The sequence below is a fragment of the Vulpes lagopus genome, chromosome 2, assembly GCF_018345385.1.
Source record: "Vulpes lagopus strain Blue_001 chromosome 2, ASM1834538v1, whole genome shotgun sequence".
Taxonomy (NCBI): Eukaryota; Metazoa; Chordata; class Mammalia; order Carnivora; family Canidae; genus Vulpes; species Vulpes lagopus.
The window spans coordinates 95,379,031-95,395,514 of NC_054825.1; the positions used below are offsets into that span (position 1 = coordinate 95,379,031).

At 36.2% G+C, this 16,484-nt stretch overlaps 1 protein-coding gene across 3 annotated transcripts in view; it reads left to right on the forward strand.

The window, feature by feature from the left end:
* The first annotated feature begins 296 nt into the window (after positions 1 to 296).
* The window catches only part of STXBP5 (syntaxin binding protein 5), a 168,291-nt gene continuing 152,103 nt past the window's right edge, over positions 297 to 16,484 (forward strand). For all 3 annotated transcript variants that reach the window (XM_041740439.1, XM_041740441.1, XM_041740447.1), the window contains exons 1-2: positions 297 to 593; positions 1,952 to 2,049. In XM_041740439.1, the coding sequence (XP_041596373.1) occupies positions 441 to 593; positions 1,952 to 2,049 (251 nt within the window). In that variant the 5' untranslated portion in view covers positions 297 to 440. The remainder of the gene's footprint in view (positions 594 to 1,951; positions 2,050 to 16,484) is intronic.

The window sequence follows — 16,484 nt, forward strand, 5'->3', positions numbered from 1 at the left end:
CAGGAGCGGGAGGCAGCGCCGTGGGACTGCGGGGCCGGGGCGGGCGCGCAGCGGCGGGGCCGCGGGCCATGGACGCGGCGGCGGCGGCGGCGGGGGCGAGCCGGGGCGGCGGCGCGGCGCAGAGTCAGCCCGCGGCCAGGTGAGGCCGGGCAGTGCGGGCTCCGCGCGCCGCCGCCACTGCTGCGCCGCGGGGCCGCGGGCGAGGCGGCGGCGGCGGCGGCCTTGGCCCCGGAGGGTCCGCCGCGGGGCTCGTCGTCGCAGCATTTCCTGTTTGGATCCTCTGGCGCTTCTCCCCAGCTGCCCGCTTCCCCTCGCACGCCCACTCGGCCCCACTCCTGCGTGTCCTCCCCGGGGGACGCTGCCCTCGGCCGGGTTCGGTTCCCGCGCCGAGGGACGCCGCTCGCCTCCCCTCGCGGGCTGCGGGGAGCCCCGCCGAGACCATGAGGAAATTCAACATCAGGAAGGTGCTGGACGGCCTGACCGCCGGCTCGTCCTCGGCCTCGCAGCAGCAGCAGCAGCAGCAGCACCCGGCGGGGACCCGGGAGCCCGAGATCCAGGAAACGCTCCAGTCCGAGCACTTCCAGCTCTGCAAGGTGAGCGGAGCGCGCAGCCCCGCGAAAATTGGGGTCGGGGTCGGGGTCGGGGCGGGGCGGGGCGGGGGGCGGCTCGGGCTGTGCCTGGGAGTGCGAGGGAACCGCGTGCCAGTGAGACCAGACCTCGGACGGAGCGCTCGCTCCTGCTCAAGCGAACATTTGCTTTAGTGGGTTATTTTGGAGATTGACATCATCCTAACTCCTTTTGGGTTTTTTTCCCCCCCTCTCTCCCCTTTTCCCATGCAGCAGTCGTTTCAAGGTTGCTTCTAACGTATTTTGCCGACCTTTAGCCAGTATTCTTAATAACCTTTGTGGCCTTGATATCCAAGCATTTCTAATGTAATTCACCAACTTCGAAGTTTCCTTTGGAAACAGTGTCTAGTGAATATTGTTCATCTAAAAGCCAAACCTGTTCCACTGGATATTTGCTTATTATCACCTTTCCCTTAGAATGTGCTAGGAAGCCTAAAACACGAAATCACAGGGTCCTTTTATCATTATGTTTGGGTAAAAAGTTGGTACTGTGATTTCTTCTCTTTCTTTTCTTTTTCTTTCTTTCTTTCTTTCTTTTTTTTTTTTTTGCCTATTAATGGCACCATTGCCATAGCGGTTTGTAATTCGGAAAGAATGATGCAGCGAATTAATTCACTGGATGCTCAGTAAGAAATACAAACTTGACTTGATATTAATACTTGCCATAAAGTACCATGTGTTCCAAGATTTAGAAATGTCTAAATACACGTTTTTGCCTTACTGCCCTAAAATTCAGGGTTTAATAGCAAAATGCAAAAATATATGTTGTACTTGTTTTCATCCTGTTAAAATTGCAAAATTTTGGGATAGATAATTGCTTTACTGAACCCTTGACAAAAGTAATAGTACAACAGCTTTTTTTTTTTTTTTTTTTTTTTAGCAGTAGTTGGCATTTGACATCCGAATAAAGTAATGAAGTTCTCACACTTGAAATAAAGCATGGATTGCGTTTTTACATTAATTTACAGGATTTTTGACTACTGAAAACTTCAGTATTTTGGTCTCAGACTTGATAGTGTACAACACAAGTAAATTTTTTTTTCTATAGAATATCAATATTGTAGTAAGGCAGAAATTGAAGCGTAACACTGGGAGAGATGTATACACACATATATTTTTTTTGGTTTCAGGTTCTATGTAAATAAATTTTGTTAATGTAGATTTTGTAGGGTTTTTTGTTTGTTGTTTTTTAAGGCGGTAAGTGCATGTGTATGTGTTCTGCATCTCTTTTAATTGGTTCTAGGTTCTAATGCCTCTATTGATTTTTCTGTTTTTAAATTCCACTTGCTGCCTTGGTTGCTGTGATGTCATTTGCCCATCCCTAGACTGTTCGCCATGGATTTCCCTATCAACCGTCAGCCCTGGCCTTTGATCCTGTACAGAAGATCCTGGCAGTTGGAACTCAGACTGGTGCTTTAAGGCTGTATCCTTTTCATTTAAATTTTTTTTTTCACTTTTACTGTATTCTTTCTAGTCTTTCTGTACTGCTGATTGGTTGCTTTTTCTGTTTTAATTCCATAGAAATGGTATGATCAGGTACATATGTATTGTGAAATCGTGTGGTGTTGGCTTTTCCCTTGATTATACATCTATTCAGGCTATATATTGCTGGGATGTTTCTCATCTATCCGTTTATGGTAGCTAGCTATGTAGCTATGTATTCACATCCAGTTCTAAAGTTTTGCTGTAGTAACTACAGTCTTTGCAAGGGGCTAGAAGTTTCTAAGGGGACATCTATCTGCTTATGCTAGGAGTGTATTGAATGGAATATGGTTTGAAATGATGCTTAAAAGCAACAGCATAGGACACACCTTAATTGCTTTTTAAAAATACTGTGCTTTGGCAGATATTGAATTTATGACCTATCATTCTGATGAATTAGAGGTTGAACTTGATTGTTTCTGACTTGCCCATTGAGAAAAAAAATTGAAGACAAACCCTGTAAATTAAGTAAATAGGAAGGGTTGGTATTTCTAGAAGTTTTAGAGCATTTTGTTACCATAATGCAAATGGATAAGTATATTCTCTTGATGTTTTCCCTTTTGTTATGTTGATGTAAAAACTGATGTTAGCTGTACTCCAAAGCATTAGTATAAGGAGAATTATTTTTCTTGACTATGCATGAACTATAATAGTTTTGTCATGGCATAGTATAGTTTTTCCATATGCCTACTCATTCTTCAAGATCAATTTTTTAGTCTGAACAGTGGAGAATACTTTTCACTTTTACAGTATTTAATTTGAAATAAAACTGCTTTTGTCATGAAATTTAACCATACTTAATTAAAATTACCCTTATTTTTAAACTTAAACATAAGATTTTTAAAAGCAGATGCTACGTTCATCTTTAGGATTTGCTTCTACCTATTGAAGTAATGTGTTTGTAATAAGAAAAAAAAGTCACGAGATAATCACAATAGAAGTACTGTTCTCAAAAAAATAAAGAGAAGGAGGGAGCTTTAACCCCCACATTTTCGATTTATCTGGGTCCTGAGAAGAGAGGAGGAAACTGCATTTTAGTTAAACATATGCCTTGATTTTCCTTATGATCTTTTAAAATCTTCATTTCAAAGAACTACTGTATATGGTATCAGAATATGCCTCAAGTTTCATTTATGATTAGTGTGTTATCTTTCCAAATACTTAGAAAAGTTTTCAGATGGGCTGTTGTATGTATTATTGAGTGACGTCTATATTCATAGTAGATGCCAGTAGTGCACGTGTTCGGTTGAAATGGTAGAATGTGACCAGGCTAGATCTGAAGCTGTGAATTTCTAAGAGTATGTCTAAAGGGCTCTTGTCCAAATATCTGGATATTTAAGACTGGAATATTTTTGGCTGCAAGTGTTTAGTTGTTTTTATTCCTAAATCCAGTGATCATTACCTTCTAGTTTAGAGTTCCTATTTTAGTCTTGTGAAGTTGGACCAGAAACTTAATTTTGTCATTGTGAGTACTAGGTATTTAGCAAAACATCATGTAGCGACAAGAATAGTGCATTGTTGTCACTAGATGGACTCTTTGGAACTAAAAGACTTTTTTTGTTCCCTCCCTCCCAAGAATGTCATCACTGGATTAAAAGAAAAAAGAGATCAGTTATTTTTAGATTTTACTTTTTTTTTTTTAAATGGGTTTAAGTTTTACTATTATCTCAGTGTAGTTTCAATTTTCCAATAGTATAGAACTTTTTTATTTTAACAGCAAGTCTGCCCCTTTCATTTTTAATACAAGTAAATACCACCAGTGAGTCCACTTTTATAAAACCAGATCTTTTCTTAGACAAGACTGTTAGCCTTAATGCAGCTGAGTAATTAGCAAGTTGACACAAAGAAATTAAAATACAGGCTTGATTCTACTTGTCAAATAAAATCAAGGGTCATATGTCCAAAATCCTCACTTGTACATCACTTGCTTATACATTTTAATAGCTAAGGACTAAATGAAAGTGAACCTATAATTATAGTTTACAGTTACACTCTAATTTTTGTTTTAATTTTAACATCTCTATTAGTATATTTAGAATGGAGTCAGGAAAACTATTTACCAAACGTGTTTCTTTTTAATGAGATTTATATGAACATTCCAGAGTGGTAAATTGGTTTGCCTACCAGTAATACCAGCTAGTCATTTCTTCTGTTAGGTTTAAGTTGCAGCTAAGCTACTTAAGCTTTATTTATTGTGGCTTTGATTTATAGAAAATGATTAAGACCTTTAGTCATTTTTATTTAATTTCCACATAGTGATTTAAGATCTATGTTTCTCTATTCTTTGTTTTTAAAGCTAAACTAAAATTAATAGTTCCTAATTTCAAAACTTTCTATTGGCCTAACACGCAGACTTATTACAGGTATATTCTGTTGCTCTTGCTCTTTAATATTTTTTGCTGTTTCGATTGGTTTCTTTCAGTCCTTTATTTTCTTCACATATTAAACTCTTGTAGCCTGTAATAAATTTGTCCTAAAATTGTCTTTGGAGCAGATATATACTAATAGATAAAGTGTTTTCTTTCCTTTGACTTGGAGCAGAAAATAGGAGATGTTTTCATAAGTAGAATTGGGCTATTAGAATTTGCATTGCATTTCTAATCTAATAGAATGTCCTCCTCAGTGTTGGACTGTACTAAATTAATCTGCTTTGATGTATAAAAAGACTAGAGGAGAAAATTACATTGATATTTAATGTTTACAGACAAGCATTAGTGAAAACCTGATTTTTAAAATAATCTCTAACTAGAAATGAAGCAAGATAATTTTAATGTTTCCTGCATTAATGTGTAGCAAGTGAATGATATTATAAACATGCTTTATGTTCAACCTTCTTGGCTTCTGAAAAGAATGTGAGGTTGGAATGTACTTACTGAGAGGAAGCAGGAAAACATAAGTTTATATACCGAGTGCTGTATAGCCATGATGTGATTTATCTTAATTCTCTCCTTTTTGTCATATAGAAATTAGAATAACTTGATTTTTATGATTAATCCAGGGTTGAAAATTATTGGGACAAAATAATCTAATTGTCTATTTTCATATCAATATCTAGAAATGGAGAAAAGTTTTAACTGAATGAAGGCATTTTTAGTAATGCTGTTGTTGTCCTTATCTAGACTCCGGGTTTTCTAGTATAATTTTGAATTACTGTAACCATGGGCTACTCTGATCTTTATAATGTTTTTTGTCTAAATACAATGAAGTCATTTTATGTGTGACTTTTTCAAGGACTAAGCAGAAAAATGAAATCTCAAATTTATTGAATTTTCTGTAAAAATGTATGAGTTTTTGTTATAATTTTCAACATTATTTAAAAACCTCATGTCTTCTTGACTTGCGGAAGATACAGTAAAATAGCAATCTCTGATAAAGCATGGATTGTCTTTTAAACTGCAGTGTAATGTTGCTGAATGCAGGCTCACAGGATGATTTTTGTATATTGGAGTTCTTATTAAGTGCTAACGTTATGTTATAAACTATGGCCTGAATTCTGGTTCTTTTCTTGCCACTAAGAAATTAGATGTTTTTCAGTGTTGTTGTTGTTGTTGTTGTTGTTATTGTTTTTCTTCTTAAAATGAAGTTGGTGTATTAGATGATTTCTTCAAGAAACAATTCTGTAATTTCAAGTGGCTATGTATCATTCTAGGTGAGTGTTTAAAAAAATGGAGAATGTGATTCTTTAGAAAGTTTCCAGCCCTAACTTAAAGACTAGAAGTAGTTAAACAATTGAATTTAGAATATTATTTGGGACACTTTGGACATTCTGCAGAGTCAGATTGCAGGTAAAGATTGCAGATTGATAACATTTCTACACATTAGTAGGTAGAGATCACACAGTAACAGGGAAGAGGCATTGGGGAAATTATTCTAGGCAAACAGTTTGGGCAATAGTAGAGAAGCAAATCATAGTTAAGAGGAATACTAAGGAGACGGTTTGGAATAGTGATCCTATTTCAGTTGGAGACAGAAATAGGAGCCAGTAGGTGGAGAACCTTGAATGTTAACATGAGTTATCTGGATATTATGTGGTGAGGAATCATTGCAATTATCTATTTATTTTTTGGTCATGTGTCTCTCAGTAGTGATAGCATTTTGGGCTTGATAATTGTGTGGGTTTGTCCAGCACATTGCAGGCGATTTAATATCCCTGGCTTCTACCTACTAAATGCCAGGGTTGCCCCTGCTGTCAGTATGGCAGCCTAGACTCACACAGTTCCAGGTGTTCCACTGGACTTAGCCCAAGTTATTCATCAGTTATATAGGATAATCCTACCTAGGTTATGAGATTGGCATCAGGATTAAATGCAGTAATGCTTTTAAGGCCATGCAGAGACTGTTTTGGTGAATATTCAATATATGATATGAGAGTTTTTCTGTAGTTTTAATATTCAAGACTTTCATTATTTTATTCCAACAAATAGTTGTTGAGAGGCAACTAGGTACCAGGCACTGTTTAAGAAGTCTGTAATTTCATTTATTTTTATAGCTAATGTAGTCTTTTTAAAAAATCTTGAAAAAATACTGTTTTTTTTTAAGAGTCTTTCAGTGGCTCTGTTCTTCTCAATCACAAGGTTTCAAAATTACTATTGAGATGTGATAGGATAATATATGTGAAATTTTCATGCACATAGTAGGCGATAAATGATTGTTTAGTGATTTTGCACTTGTAAGATAGCATTGGAATGTTAGACTTGCTGCTTATTAGTTTTATTTTGTAAAACAATTACAGTATTAGAAATCTGATTTTTGTTCAGATTATTTAAAAATGAAAGTTAAAAGTGAAATTTATCTGGAATTAGGCCATATTTGTATCTTCTCTTCCCCGCTGCCACCCTTTTTGTCTGTGGAAGAATCCTAGTCATTTGGAATTCTAGCTCTAGAGGAGAAACAAGGACTTTGAAATACTTTTAGTTCTCAACTCTTAACTCTTTATTAAAGAAGACTTTGTATAAAAGGAAGCATGAGTACTGTGTCAGCAGTAGGTTGAGATTCTCAGCATGAACTACTGCAGCAGGAGGAATAGGCACTTTTACCTTAGAAACAACCAGAAACGATGCCTGGCTGGAAGCAGTTACTTTGCAGTGAATTTCTTTTTGAGGGAAACAAGGTATGATAGAATCTGAATGGAATTGAAAATTAGTAGAGAATCAAGTCTGCTTAGTAAGCCTTTCTGCCTTAAGTAGATGGGTTTTTGTTTCGTATTCTTTGTTTTCCATTTGTTTTTCTTAGTATCAGTACTTTGAAAATCATAACCTGACTTTGCCATCCTGAAGGGAAAAGGTAAAGGATTTCGAAGATTGACTTTAGATTGGTGTTCTAGTCTTCAGACTAATTTTGGTTAAACTGGCTAAAATGTCTGGGCTTCAGTCTCCTTCCCTGTAAAATGGGGAGATTGGGATGCGTGATATCTGGAGTTCTTCCAGTTCTAGGATCTTAGAATTTCCTTTTCTGTGGACAATTTGGGAATGCTCTGAACCATTTCTGTCTAGAGGGGTCTTCTAATTAATTGTTCTGAGTACTTGTTAAAGAGAGTAAAGTATTAGACTCCATCCCTTTGGGGAGCCCTTTACTTTGTATCTGTTGATTGCATTCAAAATCCAAGTCCATAGATGTACAAATGTAAACTTTTGTTTACAAAAGGGAGCCTGAAAAAGCATATGAAAAACATGCTCTTGGGATCCCTGGGTGGCGCAGCGGTTTGGCGCCTGCCTTTGGCCCAGGGCGCGATCCTAGAGACCCGGGATCGAATCCCACGTCAGGCTCCCGGTGCATGGAGCCTGCTTCTCCCTCTGCCTGTGTCTCTGCCTCTCTCTATCTCTCTGTGACTATCATAAATAAATAAAAATTTAAAAAAAAAAACAAAAAAAACAAAAAGAAAAACATGCTCTTTTTTCATTGTTGAAACACAACTCACATTGAATACTTAAGATATTAGGTTATTGCATTTTTATTATATAACAGATAAGGTCTCATTATGACATAGGAAACTTGGGTATTTTAAAAATACTGTTAACAAAGTTTACTTTTCCTGTCTTGGGTGTAAATAGTAAGGATATAAAATTAAAATGAAATTACATAAAATTACTACTGAGTTTTGTTAATCTTAAAAGTAAAACTGTCAATTTTTTACCAATAACAGATGGGTTTATTAGAAATAAAAGAGGATTGCAACCTGAAACAAACCAGGTTGCTGCTGCTGCTGCTGAAAACCTGTAAACAAGTGCAGGGAACAATGGATAGGAACCCTTTTTTTAAGGAGAAGAGGGGTAAGTTGGGAAGGCATTTAAGAACTACATTGGAATAAACCAGGAGTTCAGTGCAGTGGCTTCTCATTGGGGTGGAGCTGTTGCCTGGGGTGGGGAGTGGCAGTGAGGAAATTAGTGTCTCTTCCTCTGGCTGGAATAATAGAGTGGTATCCACTGTGGGATCCCATCCATTTCTTCCTGTTAGCTCTGCAACTAACTACGAGTACTCCCCTGCCTGAGAACTCCCCTGCCAAAACCTCCTAACTCCTCTAGTGAGGTTTCCAATTACTAATTTTCACAGTTCCTAATCACATGATTTTATTTTTATATAAAGGACTTAATATAAAGACTGTTGAATTGCTGGTATGTAATTTGAGTGCTAAATTTGGTAATTGTTTAGTAACTTGGAACAGTGGTAGCTAGTAACGTACATGTAAATGATTGGACTATAGGGGTGCACATCACTAAATAAAAGGTAAGTTTTGGTTGTTTTTGTTTAGCTTTAACTTCATGCATTGGAAGTGACAAATTATTTACAAGAATAAAGTTAATCATGAGTGTCAGTTTTGTTTTGTAATGTTTAAATGAGAGTTTCCTGCCATGATTTGGCATATTTGTCAGAAGGTATACTCAGTATCTTGGGATTTAGGTAATGAAATGTTTTTGTTTGACCAACAAGGTGCTTGTTGCCTTGATTTGTATGAAATAAATGGAGTCCATGAAGGACTACCAAAGGTGCTTGATACTTCTCTCTTCTCTTAGTCACATATGACTCAAATCAGTCTAAGAAGCAGTACCCTCTGATTTAACTACTCAGACTTCTTCCTGTAAAGATGGTTATGTTTATAATTGTCTTAGACTTTAATCTGAACCTAATTGAACCTATTTCTAATTTTTATTTGCAACAATAAAGAAGAAAGATAACCAACTTCCATATATTAATGTTATAACAACATTTTTGAAGAATTTAAATACCTAGTAGTTACTTTTGGATTTAGTAATATCAGTTGCTTTAATCTCTTACTCTCTTGTGTTTCATTTTAAAGAAATTTTTGCATACTGGTTTTGTTTACTGGATAACTTTTTTCTTTGGCTGTGGAGGGTAAGTAGAGGAAAGAATTGTTGACATGGTTTACTTCTTAAATGTTCACTGTTCAACAAAGGGTCATGTATTTCGTGATTCCCTCAGTCTAGAATATTATTTTCCCTATTAAAACAATTCTTATCTTTAAAGCTCAGTGCCTTTGTCTTTGTGATTATATGATTTAATTCCATTCCGAGTTCCACCCATGTAGCCATCTTTTTCTTAATTCAGCATTTAAAATCTAAATTTCCACATTGCCATTCTTTATAAGTAATATGTAGATATTTTAACTGGCTAAAATTAGACCTTTTTGAAATTATAGCTAAAATATTGAGTAGTATTTTCTCTTAAAACAACTGTCAGAACATTACTGCATACGAGAAGATGCAGTGGAGTTTAAAGCAATGCAAAATAGAATTAACCAGTAACTGTTTTATCAAGAGTCCAGAAACTAGGGGTGCTTGAGTGGCTCAGTTGGTTAAGCATCTGCCTTTGGTTCAGGTCATGACCCCAAGGTCCTGGGATTGACCCTTTCATGGGGCTCCCTGCTCAGTGGGGAATTTACTTCTCTCTGTCTGCTGTTCCCCCTGTTTGTGCTCTCTCTCAAATTAATGAAATTAAAAAAAAAAAAAAAAAGTCCAGAAACTGGATAGTAGTTGGCATACAATTCTAAAATCACAACAGAAGGAACACAGAATCTTTTAAGAAAAGATTTATTTATTCTAGAGGAGGGAAGGGGGAGGGACAGAGGGAAAGAGAATCCTGAAGCAGACTTCCTGCTGAGTGCAGAGCCCCATACAGGGCTTGACCTCAGGACCTTGAGATCACCACCAGAGTTGAAACCAAGAGTCAGCCACTCAACACACTGAACCACCCAAGTGCCTCAGGAACACAGATTCTTCAATGACCAATAGATTCTCTACTAAATATCCTATAGAAGATAGATATGTGTGTACATTCAGATACATTTAAAATACTAAAGATCTAAATTCTTCAAGAGTCAGCAAACTTTTTTTTTTTTTAAAAGATTTTATGTATTCATTCATGAGAGACACACACAGAGAGGGAGAGACACAGGCAGAGGGAGTTATGTATTCATTCATGAGAGACACACAGAGAGAGGGAGAGGCAGAGACACAGGCAGAGGGAGAAGCAGGCTCCATGCAGGGAGCCAACATGGGACTTGATCCGGGTCTCCAGGATTACGCCCTGGGCTGAAGGCGGCGCTAAACCGCTGAGCCACCCAGGCTGCTGGAGTCAGCAAACTTCTGTAAATGGCTGGATAGTTAATATACTAGCTTTTTGTTTCTGACAACTACTGCCAATGTAGCACAAAAGCAACCATAGATAATATGTGGAGGAAGCAGTATAGATGTGTTTTAATAACATTTTATTTATAAAAATAGGTAGTGGGGTGATTTGGTGCACAAGCTAATGTTTTTGTAATCCTTGTTTTAAGTCATGAGGCTGCTTTGCTTTTAAATCAGTGGCGAGGAATGCTCAGTAAGCAACTACTACAGGCATTTTTTTATAGTTAATGCAGGTATAATTTGTGAAACTTAATCAGTTTAAATTTAACCTTTTAGTTATAAATAGAAAGTGATTTAAGAAAAAATTAGTAATTCTTAATGACGTGTACTTCTACATGCTAGGTTAAATTACTTTTGTAAGTATTTTTTTGGTCCTGTGGAAGAGGCTTTTTTTTTGAGGTAAGGATTAATATGATAATGAAGATGCTTAACTAGGCAGCTGTTGGGGGCAGTTCAGCAATCAGTTCTATTAATGAAGTATTCAGCTTGTTTAAGACCTTTACTAATCTAATTTTAATTAAAAATGTTTGCATCTCTAGCTTTTAAAAATATTTTCATTAATAATATGGAGATGTACTTACAATTAGATTTTTTTTTTATTTTTTGAAAGATTTTATTTATTTATTTGAGAGAGTGAGAGCATGCACACACAAGCCAGAGGAAAGGGGCAGAGGAAGAGGGAGAAGCACCTATCTGCCTAGATCCCAGGTCATGCCTGGAATGGTGACCTGTGCCCAAGGCAGACACCTCTAACTGACTGAGCCACCCAAGTGCCCCTAGATGGATAACTTTTATTTATTTATTTTATTTTTTAATTTTTTTAGATGGATAACTTTTAAAGATAAAAGTGAATGTAAGCATCTTACTAAAATACTACAATTTTGTAGTTGTCTACCAGTTTTGATGAAAAAAATAACAGTTTTCATTTGTGGAAGAAAACCTGAAAAATGATGTATTTAAGGAAAAAAAAAACCTCATAAAGTTCCTAGAAGCAAATTCTTCTTTAGAGTTAGATATATTGCATGTCCCTTAGGAAGACTGTGTGCTACTTTATATGGAAACTGAAATTATATCTTTTTGAAAAATTTTTATAGTTCACTACATCGTTTTCAAGTAGCAATAAGTATAGATAACATTTTATTCAGTAAATAAGGCTAATTTCTACTTTATTCCATTTCTCTAACTGGTGTTAGTTAAGCTTCTAGAAGTTGTTACATTAGACAGATAAATGAAATGATGGCATGCTGAGCTATAGCTTTTTACAGGTGCTATGATTTAAAAATGAATGTTGAGGGGCTCCTGGCTTTCTCAGTTGGTAGAGCATGTGACTCTTGATCTCAGGGTTGTGAGTTCAAGCCCCACATTGGGAGTGGAGCCTACTATGAATGATTGAATGAATGAATGAATAAATAAATGAATGAATGTTGTTCTAGAGTAACTTAGATTCCCTTACAATGGAAAATACAAAGAGGTTTTAACTAAAAAAGAGCTAATATTTTTGGTTTTATAATACCTCATTTGAAAATTAAGTTTTGCTTAGCACATGTTATTTGTAAAATATATAGTCTTAGAGATAACATGGTAGCTACTGTTTAAATAATGAGATTTTTTTATTTGAAATAAGGGATTTTGTATATCCCTAGTTTAAATTTTGTTTGTGTTTTCCTTTCAGTAAGTGCTATCTAGAATTTTTGAAGTTTTCTTGGTGAGGTTGGCTATTGAAGAATGATTAATCCTACCCTTTCTCAAAACTACATAATCTTTTCTTGTAATAGCAGTACCTCTGCTTTTTCACAGCAGTACTCTGCCAGAGGTGACTATAAATCTAGTGGCATCAGCTATTGCAGTACTTTCTACTAAATTGCTTTCCTTTTGTGTATTTTTTTTCTTTTTGTCTTTTGAAAAGGAGAAAAAATGCTGGAGCAGACTTTTCATCTATTCAGTCTCTATACTGTATTTTTCATAATGGGTTGTATTTTTCTTTTAAAATTCTCTTTGCCATGCTTGAGAAAAGAACTTAGCCATTAAGCATCTGAGAATGGATTCTAGGATAAAAGATTGTTTTTACCTGATATGTCAGAATGTACATTCTTTCTTGTTTCTCTAACTCAGACCACTATTATGACTGTATGTCTCATAAACTGAGCAAGTGTTTCATTTCAAAGCATATTTATATATTAAAAGCTATTCTAAATAATTACCTGTGATAATAAATATAATTCATTTTGACCCCTTTAGAGACAATCCTCACTCCAAAACGGAATAATAAGAATGAAAAATTTTCAACATCTCTAATTTGTTTACCAATAATAAAAAATTCTTATTCAAAATAATAGTGGAAGAGGTAACTAGAGGCCTGTTTTAACCCGTGAATACTATAAGTCTAGATGCTGTTATTACTTAGTTGTTTTGATATTCCTTTCATTCACATGAAAGCAGTTAACTGACATAATTTTCCAAATAACACTGGACATATATTATAAAATGTTACAGTTATGTTCCATTAAGGAAGTTTTAAATGTTGATCTTTGCATTTTTCAGAGTTATTTTTAGTATCTCATTAAATTTTTTTTGCAGTAATAGTACACATTATCATTTTTACTTAAAAAGCAGACTAGCAGTGTTAAAATTGTGAGTCGGCAGTAAAATTAAGTATGTCTATCCTTATAAGCATGTGGCTAACTTCATTTATTAATGTATTAATTTTTTAAATAGACTATTTTTTGAGCAGTGTTTGGGTTCAGCAGACCCACATTTCCTTGTCTGCTCTCAGCGTAACCCTGCCATTATCCACATCCCCCACCAGAGTGGGACATTTTTTAAAATTGATGAACTTACACAGATACATAATCATCCAAAGTCCATCTTTACATTATGGTTCACTCTTTCTGTTGTGCAGATATATGACATGTATCCACCATTATGGTATCATACAGAATAGCTTCATTGCCTAAAAATCCTCTGAGCTCTACCTTTTCATCTCTCCCTCATCCTATCCCCCAACTCCTGGTAGCTAGTGATCTTAATTGTCTCCAGAATTTTACCTTTTCCAGAATGTCTCTGTAGTGGGAATCCTACAGTTTGCAGCCCTCTCACATTGGCTTCTTTCACTTATTAACTTTCACTGTGGGTCTATTCATGGCTAATAGTTCATTTCTTTTCAAAGCTGAATAATACTCCATTATCTGGATTACTACAGTTTAGTTTAGGGTAAATTGGTTCCTTCCAAGTTTGGGCAATTATGAATAAAGCAGCTATAAATATCCCTGTGTAGGTTTTTGTGTGTTAATATAATCTTTCAGCTCCTTTGGGTAAATACCAACAAGTGTGATTACTAGATTGTATGTATGATAACCGTGTTTTCAGTTTTATAGGAAACTACTAAACTGTCATCCAAAGTAGCTGTACCATTTTACAGTCTCACCACTAATGAACTTGAGTTCTGTTGATCTGCATTTTTATCAGCTTCTGATGTCATATCTAGGTGTTGGCTATTTTGATAAGTTTGCAGCAGTTTCCTTGTTTTAGTTTGCATTTCTCTGGTGATAAATGGAGCATCTTTTCATATCCTTGTTTGCTATCTGTATGTCTTTGGTGAGGTGTCTATTAATGTCTTTGGCCCATTTTTTAATTGGATTGTTCATTTTTTTATTGTTGAATTTTAAGAGTTCTTTGTGTATTTTGGATTACAGTTTTCTATCAGGTGTGTCTTTTACAGTATTTTCTCCAAGTTGATTGCCTGTGTTCTCATTCTCTTGACCTTATATCTTATAGAGCACAAGATTTTCATTTTAAAGAAGTCCAGTTTATCAGTTATTGTTTTGTGCTTTTGGTGTGGTACCTAAAAAATCATTGTTTTACCTAGGGTCATCTAAGTTTTCTTCTATGTTATCTTCTAGGGGTTTTATAGTTTTGCATTTCACATTTAGGTCTATGATCCATTTTGAGTTAATTTTTGTGAACACTGCAAGGTTTGTATCTAGATTCGTTTTTGGTGGTAAGGTGTGAGAGGAGGGGAAGCATTCTATTGTACTGTGATTAGGTCTTAGTCTGTTAGTGAGCCTATGCTTCTGAACTGTGAACTTCACACTGATTCTTAGTTACCCCTTGCCCCCCTCCACCCGGTGAATTAGGATAGCTAGAGTGGGTTGGAGTTGGGTATTTCCCTTCTGCCAGGTCAGTTCAGCTCTGATAAGCCCCCAGCTGTCTAGGCTCCCATTAGTTTCCCCTGAGGACGATCTTGTTAAGAACAGAATGCTCCAGTGTATTTAAAAATGGTTGCTTTTCCCCCACTCGTTACTGGAAGCAGGAGGAGATTTTTCTCAGATATCTGCTGTGGGAACCTAGTGGAGCTCTTGGAGGTAAAACTCACTAAAGTGTAAGGATTCCCCTCTCTCCCTTCATGATTGGGTCCCCCTGGAGATCTGACTCTCAGATTTGTCTGCTTTAAGCCCCTAGCAATTCATCCATTACACTTTAGATTTTCCTACCCTAGCACTGATTCCCATGGTGGTGTCTGCTGGTTTGTTTTGGTAAGTTGTGATTCATGGTATTGGCCTGTCTTTGCAGTTTTGGGGATAGTGATTTGCCCTGTGATCTCATTTGTCTTATGGATCTAAGAAGAGCTGACAACTTTTAGTTTGTTCAGCTTTTTCCTTGTTGCTAGGATGGAATGGCAGATTTTAAATTTCTTATGTGCTGGACCAGAAACCAAAAGTCTGTATTTTTATAGGTGAAAAAATACATAATCTTCAAAAAAACATCAAGCAGGTGAAACTATACAATAGGGTTATTCTACTATAGAAATGTGAAAAACTGGTATTTGACAAAGGCTTTGTACTACAAATATACTAATAGTCATAAAATACAAAATGAAATGTTCTTCACCGTGGTAAACTTTGGTAAAGATTTACTAAATTCTTCCTGTGGTCGTGTTTCTATCAAGTTGATTAGAAGTTCAGTTAGAAGTAGCAGATCATTAGAAATTTGGAAAATATACCTATGATCAAATATTGAGGGGATTCATGATTATTCCTTTTGAAGAAAGGCAGTCTGAGAAATTAATAAGTCATTCATATATATAAATTTAATTTTGTGGAAGATAATGCTTAATTATACTCACCGGGTTTTCCAGGTTTTTTTTACAACCATGGCTATACATTAGAATATTTTATAGAGCGGAAAAAAAAAAAAAAAGAACATACAAACAATGTCCAAACATATACTTGGATTTCTTCGGTAGATACTCTGAGTGAGTGAGTCTGGCATGGGGCTTAATATATGTAATTATTTTATGTGAAATCTCTATGGATGCTTATGATGTAGAGCCAGAATTGAGAAAAATACTGGTTAAATGTTTGACAGACAGGGTAGCAGTATTCTTAGTGAGGCAGATGTTAGAAACATGTTCAGTAAAGTGTGTGTAAGCTGACACTCTGCTAGACCATTGCCTTTGGAGACAGAGCTGTGAAACTGGTAGGAAATATTTATGAAGATGGGAATGCACTGGAGTCGCAGGATTGAATTACTGTCTTTCCTTGTCCTAGCATTGTATCACTAGACATGAGGACTAGCAATAAAAAAAGGACCATGTAATCTCAATACGAAATTGATAAAGTCTGGTCTTGCAGGTACGTAGTTGTCATACTGATTAGGTGGAAGAGGGAAGAGACAGGTGAAGCATTTGCAGATGAGAAAGCTGCAGCACACGTAGGTTGTCTTATTTATCACAGAT